The following is a 21,858-nucleotide window of genomic DNA, read 5'->3' on the forward strand; positions in this document are numbered from 1 at the left end:
GAAGGGTGGGGGAGAGAGAGAAACAAATATCAGTGTGATAGAGAAACATCGATCAGTTGCCTCCCATATATGTTAACCAGGGATGGAACCTGAAATGTAAGTATGTGCCCTGACTGGGAATTGAACCCACAACCTTTTGGTGTACAGGATGACGCTCTGAGTCACCTAGTCAGGGCTCTGGCTACTTTGCTTTAAAAGAACTGCCAAATTATTGTTAGTAATTGGACAAATGTTTTCAATTGTTTTGGAGTCACAGACACCTTTGAAAATCTGATAAAAGTTGTAGATTCTTTTCCCGTAAAAATCCATGGTCCCCAAAGTTTTGCATAAAACCTTAATCTGGGCATGTAGCTTTTGAAAGCTATCTGTGGACACTAGAATAGTAGTTATCAAATTTTAGCAAGTATATAAATCACCTGAGTTGCTTTAAAATGCAAATTACCTGATCTCACTGCATGAAGTCTGGAGTTGGACTTAGAATTTTCCCTTTAATAAGCACTTCAAATGATATACTGTATATGCAGGATGTTTTAAGAACTCTGTTTACAAACTCTTTTCTGGGGGAATCTTGTTATCTCACTGCTATTTTAGAGTACCTACTTACACGGTACATGAAGCAGGTATTTATTATCAAATGACTGTACATTATTATAACTGCCATTAAAAACTCTGATGTGGATGATAAGGTGTAATGGATGGTAAGGTGTAATGTTATTGCGAATACTGTCAATCTACTTTTATCCTTAAATTTTCTGTTTAGAAGAATCTCATGTATGTCTGAAAAACTAGGATTTACTTAAATATCTCCCAATTATTTGAATAGTCTGTGGAGATCATTTAGTGGTTTCCTTTGGTAATCAGTGACTCTTTTTTTTAAAATTCTCACCAGAGGACATTTTTCCATTCTTTGTTCAGATAGAGCAGGAGGGAGAGAGAGAGAGAGAGAGAGAGAGAAACATCGACGTGAAAGGGACACATTGAGTGGTTGCCACACGCATGACCCAACCAGGGCCGGGGACAAACTGCAACCGAGGTACATGCCCTTAGCGGGAACCGAACCCGGGTCTCTCCAGACCACAGGCCAATGCTCTAACCACTGAACAAAACCGTCTAGGGCCAGTGATTCTTTATTATCATTTTTTAATGGACTTTTCTCTTGGCAAGTTTATTTCTTAACCCATTTTAAAAATGGTTTAAAATAAATTACATTTAAAATTTTTCTGTAATGATTTTTATTTGTAGGATGAACTTTCTGATGTCAGCCAAGGAGGTTCTAAAGCTACCACTCCAGCATCAACAGCTGCTTCAGATGTGGCAACACTCCCTACTGATACTCCCTTAAAGGAAGACACTGAAGGATTTGTAAAGGTTGCAGGTGCACCAAATAAGTCAGAGATAAGCAAGCATATTGAAGTACAGGTAGCCCAAGAAACTAGAAATGTATCAACAGGTATGTGACCCTAGTTCTCTTATGTTTATTTGTTTTTTAGAGAGAGAGAGAAACATTGATTGGTTTCCTCTCGCATGTGCCCCATCCGGGAATTGACCTCACACCCTGGTTTGTGCCTTGACCTGGAATTGAACCTTGAAACCTTTTGGTATACGGGATGACGCTCCAACCAACTGAGCCACTCAGCCAGGGCCGTGACCCTAGTTCTTTACTTACTGGCAAAGTATTCTGTAAACCCAGGTGATAATAGATATGAGAAAATTCATCATTGGGTTGTTGGTGCTTTAGATATGTAAAATAGATAAATAATTTGTTATACTCAATTGTAAATAAGCTTCAAGAAGTGATGATTAAATATTTTTTGGAGAGAAAAATGTTGAGCTGGAGGATTGGAGAGCCTGAAAGTTAGGAGGTCACTGTTTTTCTGTTTCTGCCTCAGATCATTAGTCTGTCTTTAGTAACTGTTAATTGAATATATATGACATATCGTCTAACCCTGTGTTTCATAGAATCCACTCATTAATGTTTTTTATGATCAAATGATGTATTCATAACCATAGAAGCAACAGGATTTTTACATTAGAGATAGTATGTGATATATTCATTATTTATGTCATCTTGTCCTTTCATAAGGGTCTGCAGAAAATGAAGACAAGTCAGAGGTTCAAGCAATCATCGAATCTACTCCTGAGTTGGATATGGACAAAGATCTCAGTGGATATAAAGGCTCAAGGTGCTGTAAATGTCAGATTAAGACATTTTATCTTTCTTTTCCCCCATCTCAGAAGTACACTGTTGTTCTCTGGTCTCTGGCCAGACTAAATGTATTCACATGTTTAGCTGAAGAAATGTTGGTATTACATTTCATTTTCTGTTTTTGAAACTGGACATTGTACATCAGCAGTTTTCAACCTGTGGGTCGTGACCCCTTTGGGGGTCGAACGATCCTTTCACAGGGGTCACCTAAGACCATAGGAAAACACATTTCCGATTTAAAAAAACACATATTTGCTACATAACAGTAGCAAAATTACAGTTATGAAGTAGCAACAAAAATAATTTTATGGTTGGGGGTCACCACAACGTGAGGAACTGTATTAAAGGGTTGCGGCATTGAGAAGGTTGAGAACCACTATTGTACATGGTTTAAATGTTTTATGAAATGTTGCCTTTGCAGAATCAGGTATTAGGAGCATGTGGAAGAACAGGGAGAAAAGACAGCCAAAGGATATCCCAAACATTCTGGAACTTAAGGAAACATAGTAGCAGGAGTGAGGGAATTAACAGCTTGAGCAAACTTGGTTCCTTCTCCCAGATCAGGTAGAAGAGACTGTACTCCCTTCAGAAGTGTAAAGGTCTCATTATTGAAAGAAATTCGTCTCATTTTACATGGGGGCGGTGTTTAGTAGTGGGATGAAAATGGTTATATATCATCTTAATCAAGATCATCTGAGATAGATTGATGTTCAAGAATGTTAAACAACTACTGCCTTTTAATTTCTTCAATAAATTTTATTTTTTAATTAATAATGGCCATTAAAAACACATGCTATTTATTGATCACTGCTAGACATTGTGCAGTATGTAGTTGTGATTAAAAGCATGAGCCTAGGGTGAAACTATGGGTTCAAATCGTGCCTTGAATCTGAGGTAAGTTTCCTTATCCATAAAAAGAACTTATAATAATACCTCAGATTGTTGTGAGAAGTGAATGAATCAATATATGTTAAATCACTGGCAAAGTGCCCAGTTCAGTAAATGTTAACTAATATTATCATCATGATCATCATTTTATATAATTCGTTCTTAATTATAGCCATATGAGGTAGAGGTCTTCATCCCCATTTTACAGATATGGAAACTCAGACAATGTCCAACATTTCTAAGCCAGGAAGAGTTAGAGTTGGATTCAATCTAGGACTCCGATTTCAAAGGCTGTGTTCTACAAAAGTATTTTTTTCTTTATTGTTTATTAAAAAATGTAAACCACTTAGAGTATTAAAAGTGATTTCTTGTCCATCCTCTCCTTAACCAAGGAGAAGCAGCTACTTATTAAAAGTAGTTTGTACCATTTGAATCTCTTTATTATTTAGGTATTTATTTTTATGGAGTAGAGAGGAAGGGGTGGGGGGAGAGAAACATTAATGTGAGAGAGACACACCAACTGGTTGCCTCCCACACGACCCCAACCAGGGCCAGGGACGAACCGCAACCAAGGCATGTGCCCTTGACCAGAATTGAACCCACAACTCTTCAGTCTGCAGGCTGACACTGTAGCTACTGAGACATACAGCCAGGGCCTGAATCTCTTTTTAAAAATTAAAAATTAATTTTTATTAAATTAATGCATGTATGCAGTGTTAGGGTTAAATGGTAATACAGAATATGAAGGGCAGTCCCTTGCCCCTACCCACTCCTCCTTCCCATTCCTAAGAAGTAATCTCTGTCACTTCTTAGCTCTCTTTTATCTTTAGGTCATATTCTATGCTGGCCGTCCTTGGTCCTCCTTTCTCAGCCAAGATTCTGTAAGAAAATCGGCCTAATGCCTTAAGGCATCACTTGTATTTAATGAATTTGTTACAGTCCTGTGCATCCAAAATAGTAGTAGCCATGTATGTACTTTATTTGGGAGAATTGAGAATATAGTCACTCAAATCATTTTCTGTGTTCTGTGGATCTGCTGAGGAACCCTGGTTGAAAAGTCTGTGACATTAGCTGTTGACTTTATTTTATTTTTTCTTTATTGATTTTTAGAGAGAGAGAGAGAAACATCGATGAGAGAGAACATCGATTGGCCACCTCCTGTGTGTCCCCCACTGGGTAATGAGCCCACAACCTGGGCGTGTGCTCTGACTTGGAATAGAACCAGCAGCCTCTTAGTGCATGGGTTGACACTCAACCACTGAGCCACACCGGCTGGGCAGCTGTTGACTTTATTGTGGAAGGTGACAAGGATTAGCTGCTTAAACTACCATCCTTTCTGTCATCCTCCCAATATGATTTTTTTTTTTTATTCTCACGCGAGGACATTTTTCGATATTTTGTTCAGATAGAGTGGGAGGGAGAGGGAGAGAAACATCGACGTGAGAGGGACACATCGAGTGGTCACCACCCACACAACCCAACCAGGGCCAGGGACAAACTGCAACCGAAATATGTGCCCCTAGCGGGAACCGAACCCAGGTCTCTCTGGACAGCAGACCAACGCTCCAACCGCTGAGCCAAACCAGCCAGGGCCCTCCCAATATAATTATGTCAGTATTGACAGTTTCAATTCACATTCATTGCTTATGTTGCTATGACTTTATAAATACACATCACAGCTTAGTCACAGAATATGTTGTGATTGCATTTCCTTTCTTTTACAACTATGTTTTTATAGTAGAGACCAGGGTGTGTGTTTGTTTCCTTTGCTTAGGTTTCTCCATGCCTATTACTAATTCATTGACAGACACCCTCAAGTCATAAATGTAAACATTTTCAAAATGGCCCAACATAAAACCAGTTTCCTGGTACTCTCTCTCTCCTGGGATCTTCTGTTTCCATTCTCCAATCTAGACTTGTTGCTCTGGTTCTAGAATTGGCTCTCACTATGATTCTGGGAAGTCTCTTCATCTCTGTCCTCTGTTGTATCTTCTGTTTGATCCCATGTCATCTTGCTTCTTGATTTATGCCTTTTTTGGGTTTGTTTTGTTTTGTTAATCCTCACCTGAGGATACATTTCCATTGATCTTTTAGATAGTGGAAGGGAGGGAAAGGGAGAGAAAGAGAGAGAAACATCGATGTGCAAGAGACACATGGATTGGTTGCCTCCTGAACGACCCCAACCGGGGCTAGGGATCAAACCTGCAACCCAGGTACGTGCCCTTGTCCAGAATTGAACCTGAGACCCTATGGTCTGCAGGCCAACACTCTTAACTACTGAGCCAAGCCGGCCAGAGCTGTTTTGTTTTTTATTGGTTGATTTGAGAGAGAGAGAGAGACAATGTTCTTGGTATAGGGGTCTTCTTTTTTGTATCTTATATGTAGTAAATATTTCATCTGTAAAAATTATATCTCCCTGTTCTGAGAAATTTTCTCTTTATTTCTGCTTATTATTTTTCTCATTCTCTTTCTGGAACACCTTTTGATGAACATCTTGGACTGACCCCTCATTATTTCTATTTTCCCTCTTTTCAGTCTCTCCTATTTTTGTTCTAATTTCTGGATTATTTCTCTCTTAACCTTCATTGATTTTTTTTTTTCTAAAAGTTTTTGTTTTCAGTATTCTGAAAAAAAAACAAGGTTTATTGTTTTTAAGTTTTTGTTGCTGCTTGCATTGTCTCCTTTTGTTCTGAGTGCCTCTGTCACAATGTATATGTTTTGGATTCTTTTATAGAAAGTCTTCCTTCCCTTCCTTTCCCTCCTTCCCTCCTTCCCTTCCTTCCCCTAAACCCCATTGGCTTAGGTTTCAGCTTTCTCTTGTTTGTTAAATAAGTTTCTACTCTTTGCCCACCTTTTTTAAAAAATATTTTTTCTTTATTGATTTTAGAGAGGAAAAGAGCGAGAGAGAGAGAAACATCGATTGGCCGCCTCCTGTATGCCCCCAACTGGGGATCGGGCCCACAACCTGGGCATGTGCCCTGACTGGGAATCAAACCAGTGACCTCTTGGTGCATGGGTTGACGCTCAACCACTGAGCCACACCAGCCGGGCCCATCTGTTTTTTACAGAATCTTATTCACATTTCATCTACTCTAGTTTCTTTCTCTATTCTTTATGTCCTTGTAAGTCCTTTTTAATTTTTTTACTGTCATTTTAGTTAAGTTTTGAATTACTGGGTGATAAATGACTATGTTCAGTTCACCATGTTTAATTGGAAATTCTGTGTAGATTTTATTTTATTACTAAAACATTAATGTATAAACATACATGGATTTCCCTCCATTCCTGCAAAAAAGGGTTATGTTATACATATTTTTTTGCTATTTAAACACACCTTAATATAATGGGTTTCTTTAGTATATAAAACTCTATTTTAATATTTTTAGCTTTTAGCTTTATATATATCCATAATGTTATTTATCTGTGCCCTATTAACTTAGGTTGCTTCAGCTTTTTGCTACTATAAAAATGCTGCTTTGACTGTCCTTCTATATATTGCCTTCTTTTGGCAGAGTTTTTATAGGACATTTTGTTGACATCGAATTTTTGGCTCAGTGGGAGGAGGTGTTTACATTTGAAGTTTCAGTAGAGGCGGCTTTCCCTCTCTGGATTTCCCCCTTGCCTTTCCCTTTCCTGTCTTCTAACCTCCAGGGCCTTACCTTTGCCTTTCTCTCTCCTAAGCTCCATGGGCCCATCTTCTGCCTCTGTAGCTGGCTCACTTCTACTACCTCTGTAACTTCCTAAATAAGTTTTCTCTAATAATTTGAAAAGAAAAAAAAGTTTTAATAGATACTATCAAGTTGCCCTTAAAAGAAAAAAATAAAACAACCATGCCAATTCATACCCAGACCACATAGAACATGGTAGTTAAGATTGTGGATTCTGAAGCCAGACTGCCTGGGTTTGAATCCTGCTCTTTCACTCATTCGCTGGATGATCTTGACAAATTCCTTAACTCTTTAGTTTCCTCTTTGGTAAAACTGAGATAATAGCTTCACCAAAGTAATCTATGTAAAGCACTTAGACGATTGCCTGACTCAGAGCAGAGCAGTGCTCTCTGGGAGCTGCCATCATGTTTGCTGGGATCTCACTGCAAAACATTGTGTTTTCTTTACTAGTTATCTCAGTGGAGTTTAATAGAAATTTCTTAAGAAACGTTTTAGAAATCTTTTAAAATCACATTTTGTATTAATTTGTAAATCATCGGTAGAAAAACTTTCTGTGTAGCTTAGTCTATTGTATTCGTTTGCACTGTTAAAGTCTTTGTGGTATTTGTTGATTTGGTTTTGTTGTTTTGTTGCATAGCACTCCCACCAAAGGCATAGAGAACAAAGCTTTTGATCGCAACACAGAATCTCTCTTTGAAGAACTGTCTTCAGCTGGCTCAGGTCTAATTGGAGATGTGGATGAAGGAGCAGATTTACTAGGTATGATAGATTATCTGAAGAAGTGTCATACTGTTTTAAAAACAGATTTTTTTAAATAAGAAATTTTAACACTTGGTTTTTTTGAGATTTCACTGAGTATTCTGTTTCAGCCCTGTGGGAAATGTAATCATTTTAGAATTTTTGTCATTGAAGAACACCTGGTTTGAAAAGAAGAGTACATTTGACTCTTCTATTGTTTATCTGGTGACCTTTGCCAAATAGTGTAACCTCTCTGGGCCTTAGTTTCTTGATATATAAAAAGAAGAGGTTGGACTCTATTTCAGGGGTTGGGCAGACTGCAGCTCATGGGCCAAATCCAACTCACCTCCTGTTTGTGTAAATAAAGTTTTATTGGAATGTTGTCACACTTACTTATTGTCTATAGTTGCCTTTGCACTACAACAGGAGGCTTAAGTAGTCTGCAACAGAGATCATGTAGCTTAAAAACCTAAAGTGTTCACCATGTCTGGCCCTGCACAGAAAAAGTTTGCTAACTCCTGCCCTAGGTGATCTCTGAATTTCCTTCCAATAATAATTACATGATTCTGACTCATGTCAAGTAGCTTTGGTGTACCTTTTCTTATATGTAAGACCTTATAGAAATTGAAAACCTTATGGTATTAAAAATCTATGCCTCTGTGTTAAATTATTGATTACCAGTTATGTCCTTGACAGTTTGAAGTATTTTCTGAAGGAAACATAAGTTCTGTATAAACAGAGCTCTCAGTCTATCTAGTAAGAGAGATTGAAAGTATATAAATAAAAGTATTCTGTGTTAGACATAAACTCCTATTAAAGTCTAAGTAAAACATTGGAAGTAATTGAATGAGTTTACATTTCTCAAGAGGACCAAAGGGTTAATTCATAAAGAATACTCCATTTTTATATTTAAGTTTATGCTTTAACTTTGGTTAACATTAAATTATGAAATGGAAAGTTCCTTTAAGATTTGATTGGTTAAAGAAACTGACTCCCTGGCAGAATTGAGGGGCAGATGTAAGAAATGCTCAAAAGAAATATTTTTAAATGTTTAAATTTAGATTCAAATTTATATATAGTAACATCCACTCTTTTGGTGAATATTTTGAGTTTTGACAAATGCATAGAGTTATTTAACCACCACCAGAATCATAAACATCACCCAAAAAATTTTCTTATGCTGCCCTATTGAATTTAACCAGAATGAGTACTTTGTAATGTAATTTGTACACTCTGCTTTCTCATAGTCCAATATTGAGTAATACAACTTTTGAATATGGTAGCTCATATTTTTTTTGTAAAGGGTTAAGAAGCCACATAGTCTTAGAAATAACTGTGGTCTTGTAAATCAGATATTTTTTGAAAGCTTTCATCTTTAAGTCAGAAAATGAAGCATAATGAATAGGTTAAAAGCAAAAACCTGATAGTGTGGTTTCCTTTCTGCTTTGCAAATAAGAAATAGTCTGTAAACTGCTATCTTTTCTCTTTTGCAGATATTGATATATTTATTTCTAGAATGTTTTAGATTAGAAGATTTAAAAATAGTATCATAAGTTTAATAACAGTGCCTACATGAACACTTTTGGGTCAATGATAGTGAATGAAATTTCCGAGGCACTTATTTGTTCTTGGCTTCTCTTCTGTACTGCTCAGTGACAGCAGCTGAGGTCTAACACTCGCTAAGTGGAATATAACTAAACTAACAACATTGTGTCCCAGGGCTCATTAATTGATCTCGGGTTGATAAATAAGTATCTGGCCCATTTCTAGAACTCATTATTTTTCTAATCACCATATTATTATAAATCTCTTCTCTTGTTTGAGGATGTACATTTTTGTAATCATTATACATGTGCTTAGATTACTTTTTTTCTGATTTTAATAATTTAAAAGAGATAACCCCTTATGGTTATAGCTCTTTATCTTGATTGGTATCTCATTCCCCTGACTTTCTTATTTTTATTGTTCCCTTTTGCCATTCACTTTACTCACTTATTCCCCCTGGCTGCATTTTAGAACTTGTAAATCATATGTTCATGCATCCTTATGTTGGGATTTCTTTCTCTGGGTTATTTTCTACTTTTCTATCTTTACAAACTTCTTTATCATTTAAACATGTTCAGGTTTTTACCATTTAAATATAAAAATACTGTCCTTCTCTGACCCTCTGGCTTCAGTAACTACTCACCCTGTCACTCACTCTTCTCCCATTTCTAGTCACATGTTTATGCATCAGTATCAGTGAGGTGTCTTTATGTGCTTGGTACAATTCTAGATGCTGTGATACATCGGTGAACTAAACAGGCTTCTTAGAAGTGTGGCTACTTTGGCCTGGCCAGTGTGGCTCAGTGGATTGAGCATCGTCGTCCCATGGGCTGAGAGGTTCTGGTTCGATTCCCAGTCAGGACACTTGCCCAGGTTGAGGGCTGGATCCCCAGTAAGGGGCATGCAGGAGGCAGCCAACCGATGTTTCTATCTCCCTTCTCTCTCTAAAAAATAAATTAAAAAAAAAAGAAGTGTGGCTACTTTTAACTGGAAGGGCTTCCCAGGTCCCAGTTGCAGTTCAGCCAGCTGCAGTCTGAGTGGGCATTCTCCCCTACACTCTCCTGGTCAGAGACAGCCTGTTTGCTGTACCCAGTGGTTCCTTCTCAGTTATTTCACATGACTTCTCCAAATAGCATTTATCTTTAAAACTGTCTTTGCTACGTTTCTGTGATATCAGACTTTCCTGCATTCTTTTCAGTCTTTGCAGGCTCCTCTTCTCTGCCCATCCTCCAGCTGTCAGTGTTCCTGTCCCAAGGCTGCTTCCTTGTTTGGGAAATCTTATTTGCTCTTGTTGTTTCTTGGCTTTCGTGGCTAGTTGTTCCAAAGTTTTAATCTCCATTCAAGATCTTTTTCTAGAACCCCAGACTTTCAAACAACCCATAGACAGCTCTGAGATGACTTGTAGGGCTTTACACTTGCTATGCCTAAAGCTCAGTTAATCATCTTTATTGTCCTGGGCCCCAAGGCTCTTCTTATACCAACTGTACTAAGGGAATGAATGACCTCACCTTCCTCTCAGTTCTCCATTTTAGATCTCGCCTCCTTTTCTCACAACCAATCACAAAGAATTGTTTGCTCCTTTTCTTAAAACAAACAAACAAACAAAATTATATATCTGCCTTCGGTCTTGCCTCTGCTTAAATGACACATCTTCCTCTAGGAATTCTATCTTGATCTCCCAGTTGAAGTTTAATTGTCTCTGAGATGTATTTTCGTAGCACTGCATTTTATTTATTATGCCACTCTTCATACTTTACTGTCATTTTTTTAATGTACCTGTCTCCTTGAATATAGACTATACTCAATGTGGTTAAGACAACTAGGTCTTTTGCTCACTGTCAAGTCTTCAGTACATTGCACAGTAACTAAGTGAATGGATTCCTACATAGTTCTAACAATTTCGTTTTTGCCTTTTGGAGTTAAAACTTCTTTACTGGAGAATTTGTAAGATCATTGTACTTTTGGAGAAATGCCTGTACAGAACTAGATAAAATTATGCACACTTTCTCAAGAGAGTAACAGATAATTTGGAAGCCCATCTATGGACCCAACTTGAGACTCAATGCTAAAATCAAATGAGGTGTCTATGATTTTGAAAACTATCCGGCAGCTTTTTGCTTGTTTCAGTAGGTAAACTTTTCAAATACGTTAGACCTAAGTTTATGTTTGGTTGGAGTCTTTAATAGAAATGGGGCCATTTTCAGTTAAGTTTTTCTTTTGGTTATGAGTTAGTATTTATTGATATATTTCAAAGCAAAAATTTTGGACAATTCCAAAATTGATATATTAAATTTATACACTTGATTTTAAGAGAATTCTTCATTGGGAATGTGAAAACTTTAGAAACTACATTATTGGGTATGATTTCCATATAATTGATATTTCAGGTTTTCATATTTATAAGATTTACCCTTTATTGTGTTTGATTAATGGTTTCTACACATCTTTTCAATTTTATTGTCTCCTCTCTCTCATTTTGAAATAAATTAGTGTAGATCTTGCTTTCAGAAAACAATCTAATTGAGATTCTCTTTCATTTTTCTCTTGGGCTGCTTACCCAGGGGAATATTCTGGTGTGTATACTTTTAAATACTTTAATGTACCGTTTTTTAAGCTAGGTATTCTTGGCTGCTCTTCTCATTTAATGCTTTCTCATCATTTTTTTTTTCTGCTCAGCTATTTTTTGTGCCCTATATATATTTTCAGCTTTTATGCTTATTTCCCTGTGTGCTTGAGAGTTTATAGCAAACATAGTCATTATATAAACTTTTAAAAACAAGTCTAAACTTTATTTCTTCTGACGCTATAGCTTTATTGAAAGGTTAACATTACATTTAAAGCAAATATTTCAACATATCTTGCCAAAATTTATTTTGAAATTGGAATATGGAAACTTTTTTAGGTTTTCTATATTTTCAGTTTTTGGAGAATACATAGATAATTAAACACTATTTCTGATACTTAATTCTTCATGGTAGAAGTATTCTGATCTTTGAGAATAGTTGAGATAATTATATGGACAAAATATGACTCCATAGTAAGCACTGACTTTTTAGCATTCTTAGGTTGGTTTTGTATTAAATTATCTTCAAGTCATTTGAAGTATAACCTTTTTTAAAATAAGGGAACATGTTAACTCTTTTACATAGTTTTCTTTAGAAATATTTTCTTCCTGTTTAGCTGTGTTATGAATATTATTTCTTTCATTGTATGTAATTTTCCAACATTAGCTTAGGGTAAGTGAGCAATGAGTTTTGGTTTTGTTTTTCTTGGTTTTTTTTGTTTGTTTGTTCTTATAACTTTTTGAGATATATTCCCTAACCTGTTCTTTTATTTCCTCTATTTCTTATAAGTAATAAATTAAATAGTTTTCTTCTCCTTAAAGATTGCTACATTGGATCTTGCATCGAGTGCTTTTTTTGCATACCTTATAGTACTCATTAAATTATTAAACACTGTAAAATGATAACATTATCATTTACATTAAGACTTTGAAGGAAATTTATATTGTTGATCTGGGGTTTTCAATCTAATTATATTCAATTTTATTTATTTATTTATTTAATCCTCACCTGAGGATATTTTTCCATTGATATTTAAACAGTGGAAGGGAGGGAGAGAAGGAGAGAGAAACATTCATGTGAGAGAGACACATCAGTTGGTTGCCTACCGCACAACCCCAGCTGGGGCCAGGATCAAACCTGCAACCAAGGTATGTGCCTTTGATTGGAATCGAACCTAAAACTCTTTGGTCTATCAGCCAGTGCTCCAACTGCTGAGCCAAACCGTCCAGAGCATATTCAATTTTATTATACAAAAGAATTGGTAAAACACTTCTTAGGTATAACCTATCTCAGCATCCTCATGAAGGAAGGAAATCATTGAAATTTCTGTCTTTTGCACATCATTATGCATTAAATCATGGCATTGTGATTCCACATGTTTTTCATATCATGCATAAAATTTGACAGATTAACTATTTTCATGCTCTTTCTTACATAAAACATTTCTTGTTCTTTGTTTTTGCTTTACATGGAATGCATGGGCTTTAAGAACATAATTTCTTTGGTAAGGTTTCATCTGCGTTGGGATTTTGTCTTTCTTTGGCCTTATTTCTGCCTATTTATGAATAAGGCCTAATTTTTAGGCAAAAATACCATCCTGTGATTTGGAAAAGATTTCTGATCCATATAATGTTGTTCTTTTTTTCCCTCTAAATGCTACTACATTTTAGAATATTTGGCATAAAAGTATTGAACCTTTTGAAATATTATGAGAAAATACATACTGTTATAAAGAATTAATTAACAACATCTTTAGCTTCATTTCCTAATGGAAAATTATGATCTTATAATCCACTCAAGTAGATATATCAAGTGAGATTACTAAAGGAGAGATAAAAATTGATAAAATTTGCAACTATAGCTTATAAGCTTATATAATTTGTGATAAATTTATTTTCAGAGTTTTTATCCTTTTTCTTTTGCTAGGAATGGGTCGTGAAGTTGAGAATCTTATATTAGAAAATACACAATTGTTGGAAACCAAGTAAGTATATATAAAATTTTACTTTTTAATTGTTTTAAAGAATAGTTTATTGATTTTTAGAGAGAGAGAGAGAGAGAGAAACATTGATGTGAGAACACAACATCAATTGGCTGCCTCCTGCGTGCTCCCCACTGGGGATCGAGCCCACAACCTGGTCATGTGCCCTGGCCAGGAATTGAACCAGCCACCTCCTGGTGCATGAGACGATGCCCATCCATCTGAGCCACACCAGACAGGGCTATATAAAATTTTAGTAGGGAAAAGATACTGATTTTTCTTGTCCAAGTCAGAGACATTTCTTCACTTCAGCATAGCACTAATGCACTCTTGCTGTCCCATTGTATTTCCCTTCTCTGTGTGTGGGCTTGTGTGTGCGCACGGGCACAAATAGGTCATGGGACCTAATTTTACAGAGGAGTAGTTTTCATTGCTTGGTTTGTTTACAGAGATTTTCATCTCCTTTCTACTATGCAAGTATCCAGGCTTCCTGTTAATATTCTGGATGTTTTCTGAGCGTTTTTGCTCTCTCCCCAGGATGTCTATATTCTCCCTTTTCCTGGGGTTTCTTTTATTTCTGCATAAATGTTTTGTTCTGTACTCAACCCACCTCTTAATAGTTCCCCACCATAGTTGTAGGTTTTCAGGTACGGTTTGTGGAGTCTGAGGCCCTCAAACACATTGGAGTCTTGTTTAGTGGTAGGTCCTGAGGCATGTGGAAAATATCAGGCCCATTGTCAATTTGTTGTGTCAGAGCAACTTTGCAACATTTGTGTGTATTCAAAACAGAATGCATATATACTGAGGTCCTATGCCCAAAAGGAATTAGATCGTATATTTTTCTCTAGTTCAAACTTTTCCCCTCATTAATTATTAAAGGTAGATGCAATTAATCTTGCTTTATTGATTAGCTAATATCTTCAGAACTTACTAACAACAATACCCAATGGATGCTATTAAGACTTGCTTTGGGTTTCTTTTATCTTTATCTACAACATCAGGTAGAATGCCTTTGAAGTATTCAGTTATTCAGCTTTATGATTGTGCATTACTTTAGTCTACAAGAGAATAAGCTGAAAGATGAAAAGAATATTTATGTGTAATGCTGCATTTGAAATATGTGTTTCTTAGAAATGCTTTGAATGTAGTGAAGAACGATTTGATAGCAAAAGTGGATGAACTGACCTGTGAGAAGGATGTGCTGCAAGGGGAGCTGGAGGCTGTGAAACAAGCCAAACTGAAGCTAGAGGAAAAGAACAAGGAATTGGAGGAAGAGCTGAGGAAGTAAGTTTTCACTGTATTGCTCTAAACTCAATTGTGTTTGCCAGTGAGCCTCCAAGGGTTGTAAGGATAACCCTGAGACTGATGTCGTCCGCCCTCAAACCAGGAGTGGCCAGGAGCTGCCTGGGGTGGAGTTAGGTGCCCAGCTGATTGCTTCTGCTGTAAGCACCCCTCCATTTACCAAATATTAGCATTTTTTTTTATGTTTGTTGTGATGTTGAAAAAAAGAACTGTTCAAATATTGCTAATAAGGAAATTAGAAGCATTATTTTCTTTCACCCAACTGTCTTTAATACCTGTTGTTTTCCCCCCTAGTACAATGCTGTGGTAACATTTCCCTAAATAAAGGCAACTAAAGACTCTGTTTGGAAACAGGCCATTTAGTGGTGGTTAAAATTTTTTACCTACTCTTTCATTCTTTGAAAAGATGAATTCAACTCACATAACATGTTTTCCCCCCTTCTAGAGCTCGTGCAGAAGCTGAAGATGCAAGGCAAAAAGCAAAAGATGACGATGATGTATGTTTACAATTTTGGACTTTTTTCTTACCACATTTTTATATTGGGGAAGTCTTGCTAATTAAGCTTTAGATATAGTATTACAAAGATTGAAAAGAAAAAAAAAGCCAGAACACATGTTTGTGGTCATGAGTAGGATAGCATATGCTCCCACGTGGTGTCCAGATGCAGAGCTTTCTAACTACGTGTGATGTGCTTATTTTTCCCCTGTGGCTCTGTGCTCTGATCTATGTCTGCGTATTCAAGTTCATAGACCAATTGGGACATTTTTGAGTTTTTTGTTTGGCTTCAAATTTTGACTGAGAAATATGAAAGCTTAACAATTGTTTAATAGCATTAAACATTAAAAAGATGGGCAGGGGGCAGTGGGAGGAGATGGAGAAAGATATAGGGGGATAAATGTTGATGGGGAAAAAGGATGAAGTCTAGCATTTCATACTAGGCCACTAGCCCATAGTGTTATCAACATATTTAAATATGAAAAAATAAATATGAGCCCTGGCCAGTTTGGCTCAGTGGTTAGAGCGTCAGCCTGCGGACCAGAGAGTCCCGGGTTCGGTTCTCGCTAAGGGCACGTGCCTCGGTTGCAGTTTGTCCCTGGCCCTGGTTAGGGTCATGTGGGTGGCAACCATTCGATGTGTCTCTCTCATGTCGATGTTTCTCCCCCCCCCCCCCCATCTGAAGATAAATGCAAAAATCTGAAGATAAATGTCCTCGGGTGAGGATAAAAAAATAATAATAAAAATGAGCTTCTTGCCAATATTATTAGCGTACTAGCTGTTCTGTTGGAGCTAGGTTATCATTCCTATCTATAATAAGTGTTTGATACTTAAGCATCAGACTTGAGCTCTATGGGTGTCCTGGACAGAATGATTAGTTGATGCCCTTCAATTTCTTATTTGTTTTTTAATATAATATTTGACACACAAAAATATATCTCTAGCCCTGGCCGGTTTGGCTCAGCGGTTAGAGCGTCGGCCTGCGGTCCGGAGAGACCCGGGTTCGGTTCCCGCTAAGGGCATGTACCTCGGTTGCAGTTTGTCCCCGGCTCTGGTCAGTCGTGCGGGTGGCAGCCATTCGATGTGTCCCTTCACGTCGATGTTTCTCTCTCTCTCTGTTCCTCTCTCCCCCTCCTACTCTACCTGAACAAAAAATGGAAAAATGTCCTCGGGTGAGGATAAAAAAAAAAAAAAAAAAAAAAAATATATATATCTCTAACATAATTGAATAGTAACTTAACATTGTAATAAATGATCATTATTAACCCACTACCCAACCTGAGAACTAGAACATTTTCATACATTGTGTTCCTCCCCTCCAGAGGAAACTACTGTCCTGTATTTATTATTTTCTCACCTTAAATAAAAGTAAATTTGTTATACCACATGTATATTTATTCATACAAAATATGGTTTAATTTTCATTGTTTTTGCATTTTATACCGTGTTTAGTCTGGGAGACTTGCCTCTTTTACTCAGTATTATGTTTTTGATATTCACCTGTGTTGTAGTATAATGCTATAGGTCATTCATGTTCACTGCTTTATACTATCCCATTATATGAATACAACAATTTATGTATCTGTTTTCCTGTTAATGAATACTCAGGTTGTTTTCAGCTTTTTATTACCACAAACAATGCTATTTATATGAACATTGCAATACAAGTCTCCTGGGTTTTTTAAGGTATATACCTAGTAGTGGGATTACTGTATTGCAAACTCCTTTAATCATTTGTTGTTTGACTTTTATATAAAGGAGAGGCCAAGTTCTGTGGCAGGAAAAAGGAGGAGACTGCTCTCAGCCTCTTTCTTACTGTCCCAAGCCTTTTAGTTTTGATCCAAAATGTGCATACTTCACTCAGCAAAACAAAAGCTTTACCGTTAATCTAATCTTCCTCCTTTAGAAATCAGCAAAAGGAAGTTGACCTGAGCATACCCCTTTGGGTTTTACCATACTCACATCCTATTCTCACTAAGAAGAATTCTGGATAATACAGTGATTCTTAGAGTTGGTACCTTAGTAAATAGCCAAGAAATTTATGCTTTGCACTGGCCTTGGGGGCATATGGATTGGTAGTTTGAGATAAATGAACCTCTTTTGAAACTAACTTGTAACTAATTTCTGAATGACTAGCATTTGTTATAGAACATGAATTTAAAATAATGTTAGAACAACATTTCCAGGTGAGCATATTAAATACAGATAGATAACTTTTTTTAAAAATTGATTTTAGAGAGAGAGGAAGGGAGAGAGAGAGAAAAACATTGTTTTGTTGTTCCACTTATTTATGCATTCATTTGTTGATTCCTGTCTGTACCCTGACTGTGGATCAAACCCGAAATCTTGGCAAATTGGGATGATGCTCTAACCAACTGAGCTACATGGCCATGGCCAACAATTAACTTTTTTGGTTTTAGTTCAAAATCTGTACACTACTCTTTGTATTTCTTTTGTGTTCAAATATCTATATATATATTCAGAAATTAAATTGTCTACCTCTTTTTGATCATAAGTAATTACTTTAATCTTTTTAGTCATTTTATTTTTATAAGGTCATTTTTAAGTGATCAATTAGAGTAGAAATTGAGGGATGTTTAAAAGCTTGAAGATTTTCCTTAAGTCTGAAATAACACCACAACAGATAGAGTGATCTGTAGTCTTGTTTTCATTCTAGAGTGATATTCCCACAGCCCAGAGGAAGCGGTTTACTAGAGTAGAAATGGCCCGTGTCCTAATGGAGAGAAATCAGTATAAAGAGAGACTGATGGAGCTTCAGGAAGCTGTTCGATGGACAGAGATGATTCGGTTTGTATGAGAAGTACCTCCGATGTTTTTCTAGTATTGTTTTCTAGTTTTCAATATTCTTTCATTCAGAATTAGAGTCTTGCCTTTGGGGGTCCAAACCCCTTGCACTGTCTACTAGGAGACACTTTCTAAAGTAACACTTGGAATTAGTAACAGAGTGTGATCAAAATGGGTGCCTTTTGGGCCAGTAAAGGGCTCTTGGAGAATGTTCCCACAACCTCTAAAACACAATTGTTATTATTTAGGAATGATGTTCATTTTCCAGAATAGTATAGAAATTGACACCACTTTTGCAGTAATGTCAGGGAAATACAAGAATTTCTTACTCCAATAGGAAACAATAATTTTTACTTAGTGTCTCCTGTAAAACGCTCTTGCTGGATTTTCTCTTTCTGACTCTTCATGCAAAATGCCACTTGTATTGAGATATCCTCGTGAGTTAGATCTTAAATCTCACCTCTTATGCTGCCATCTTAATGGTCAGATTCTCAGTAACAATATTTCTTTGATTTAGGAAGAGCTCATGGAAAGCTTATAAATTAGTTACTCCCTAATTTGCCCATATATTTGAGTTTGGACTGTCACATCAGATTTACCAGTAATAGTACACACATACACATTTTTTAAAGTTTATGAACATATTTTCTAGCCTCCAACTTTTACTCCCTTATGATTACATCATGTATTTAGCAGTTTATATATCCTTGATCAATGTTATACTAGAATTCTTTTTTATAGAATATTTATAATTTGCTAAAATTGTAATTGATTAGCTATCAAGAAGGAAGGAGATTAGTATTCTAATCTTTATTTATTGTACAAAAAACTGATCTTCTAAGAATGTGTTTTTAACTCCAGCATTTAATGGATTTCAAATAAATAATGAATACATATTTTAAAAACTGAGGCATATAGGTAAACTCTACTTGTCATTGCTATTTTTAATTCTAGCAGGCAAGTGGTAGTCAACAAATGAAAATGAATGATACCTTTTAATTTTTTTCCATTGAATTAAAGGATGTTTTTAATTTAATCTTTAAAACAAGTGAAAGGTGGCGGGGATGGGGGGTGCTCTCAGTGATGGCAGAATTCTTACTGAATCAATTAGGAATGCCTTATTTTCGGAAATTTTGTTGAATTACCTATCAAACTAGTTTATCCCATTCTCTGGTCATCTTTTCAGTGATGGAAAGGTTTCAGTCTTGTGAAAAATGACTCATCTGAACAGTAAAATTATAAGCTACTTTCTAGGTGCTGGGACTATAAGGTGATACAGACCTTTATGTAAAGATAGGAATTTGCAAGGCAGTATTTTGATAAAAGGGAGAGAGGTGGAGAATCTCTCTTCAATAAAAAGTTTTCAATGTTACCCTGTCCGGTTTGGCTCATCAGTTAGAGCATCGGCCCAAGGACCAAAGGGTCATGAGTTTGATTCTGGTCAAGGGCACATACCTAGGTTGCAGGTTCAATCCCTGGCTCTGGTTGGAATCATACGGGAGGTAACCAATCGATGTGTCTTCTCACATCGATCTCTCTCTCTCTCTCTCTCTCTCTCTTTCTCTTTTTCTCCCCCTCCCTACCTCCCTTCCATTCTATCTAAAAAGAAATGGAAAAATATCCTCGGTGAGGATTAACAAACAAATTTTTTTTTTTTTTTTTTATCCTCACCCGAGGACATTTTTCCATTTTTTGTTCAGGTAGAGTGGGAGGGAGAGAGAGAGAGAGAGAGAGAAACATCGATGCGAAAGGAACACATCGAGTGGCTGCCACCTGCACAACCAACCAGGGCCGGGGACAAACCGCAACCGAGGTACGCGCCCTTAGCGGGAACCGAACCCGGGTCTCTCAGGACTGCAGGCCGACGCTCTAACCGCTGAGCCAAACCGGCCAGGGCCAACAAACAAATTTTCAATATTAACATTCAAGTGTGTTGGCTATCTATTCAGCACAGGTAACAATCTTACCTTTATCAGTAGACTGAGCTCTTTGAGCGAGGGAAGATATTTTACTTTATTTGTTGTAGCCATAGCAGACTGGCTGACATGATATGTCAAAGTAACCACTTACTGAGTTCAATTGTGGACTCTCCTCTCTCCCATGAACTTCTTTAGTCCTTGAGTTTTAGACAGGTAGAGCACCTTACTGATAACACATTTTTTTCTTTTTCTTTCTTTCCTTATTTTTTCTTTCTCTTTTTCTTTTTTAATGTAGCGCATCAAGAGAAAATCCAGCCATGCAGGAAAAAAAACGGTCAAGCATCTGGCAGTTGTAAGTATCTAAAACACACAAAGATAGCACTTTGAGACCAGATTCCAGTTAGAATCTATTTTCAAGAGTGATTTGACGTCTCCTCCCTTCCTCAGTTCCTCCCTCCCTTCCTTTCTTTCTCCCTTCCTTCAATTTGGGGTATATAGCTAAACTGAACTTTTTCTTTTTGCTGTGTAGTGTGCCAGCTCGGTAAGGCTGTTCTTGAGGACAAAAGTATTGCTGTCGTAAGCTGCATCATTTTGGTTGTGCATTTGATGGAATCCTCTGATAAGTTAAATAAAATAATGGGGAATTATTCATAGAGTTGATGATTACCTGGATCCCCATTAATAAGTGACTGATTATTGGTTGTGTGATTGTAAAAAATTTTATAAAGCAAAGATTAGAAATTTAGTGTTTGTGGAGTTTGAGTAGTGTGTGTATGTCGGTTTTGGACTTGAATTATGTTCATGCCAGAAGTACTTTGTGTTTAGTGTGCTTAATACTTACCCTTTTTTGGCAAATCTGCTATTTAATAGAAGTGTTGATTTTTTTTCTTTTTTTGAGTGAATGTTAAGATAGTTATTTAAATTGAATTTAATAAGAAAATCTATAAAGGTGTGTGTTCAAATGGTAATATGTGTTCTAGTACTTTATTGTAACTATTTTTAGAACTGTGGTCCTAGTCTTCTGTTCAAGCCATGCAGCCGTAACCTTGCTGTTTAACAACTACTCTTATGTGACACCAATTAGGAGCTAGCTAAAGGAACCATCTTACCTTATTTCTTCATTACAAGTTCCCAGAACTTCATAGCTCTTCCTTTGGAATTGCTAATTAAAGAACAGAGGTTGTCCCTGGCTTGGTGGCTTTGTTGGTTGGAGCATCATCCAGTATACCAAGAGGTTGTGGGTTCAATTACAGGTCAGGGCACATACCTAGATTGCAGGTTCAAAACAATCCCCAGTCAGGGCATGTATGGGAGGCAACCAATTGATGTTTCTCTTTCACGTCGATGTTTCTCTTTCTCTCTCTCTCTTTCTCCCTTCCTTGCTCCCTAAAAAAATCAATAAAAATCATATCCTTAGGTGAGGATTAAAAAAAAAAAGAATAGGATTGCCCTAGTGTGGCTCAGTTGGTTGGGCATTGTCCTGAACACTGCAAGATTGCAGGTTTGATTACTGGCCAGGGCACATGACTTGGTGTTGGGCTCAATCCCCAGTAGGGGGCGTGCAAGAGGCAGCTCTCACACTGGTGTTTCTCTTTTCTCCCTTCCTCTCTCTCTAAAAATCAGTAAACTGGTAAAAAAAAAAACAAAAAACAGGGGTCTGCCAGGCTAAGCAATAGTTTCTCTTTCCTGAATGTCTGCATTTGGCTCTGAGTTATTGCTAAGGCTGCACTGTGTGACTCCAAAAAA

General features: G+C 36.8%; 1 protein-coding gene across 5 annotated transcripts in view; it reads left to right on the plus strand.

Annotated features, from left to right (window-relative positions):
- SPAG9 (sperm associated antigen 9) overlaps positions 1-21,858 on the plus strand; it is a 126,556-nt gene that overhangs the window by 71,827 nt on the left and 32,871 nt on the right. For all 5 annotated transcript variants that reach the window (XM_036267979.1, XM_036267977.1, XM_036267978.1 and 2 more), the window contains 8 exons: positions 1,243-1,450; positions 2,084-2,183; positions 7,400-7,521; positions 13,536-13,593; positions 14,722-14,874; positions 15,338-15,389; positions 18,066-18,196; positions 20,408-20,464. In XM_036267979.1, the coding sequence (XP_036123872.1) occupies positions 1,243-1,450; positions 2,084-2,183; positions 7,400-7,521; positions 13,536-13,593; positions 14,722-14,874; positions 15,338-15,389; positions 18,066-18,196; positions 20,408-20,464 (881 nt within the window). The remainder of the gene's footprint in view (positions 1-1,242; positions 1,451-2,083; positions 2,184-7,399; positions 7,522-13,535; positions 13,594-14,721; positions 14,875-15,337; positions 15,390-18,065; positions 18,197-20,407; positions 20,465-21,858) is intronic.

Source organism: Molossus molossus, unplaced genomic scaffold (genome assembly GCF_014108415.1).
Source record: "Molossus molossus isolate mMolMol1 unplaced genomic scaffold, mMolMol1.p scaffold_m16_p_19, whole genome shotgun sequence".
NCBI classification, from domain to species: Eukaryota; Metazoa; Chordata; class Mammalia; order Chiroptera; family Molossidae; genus Molossus; species Molossus molossus.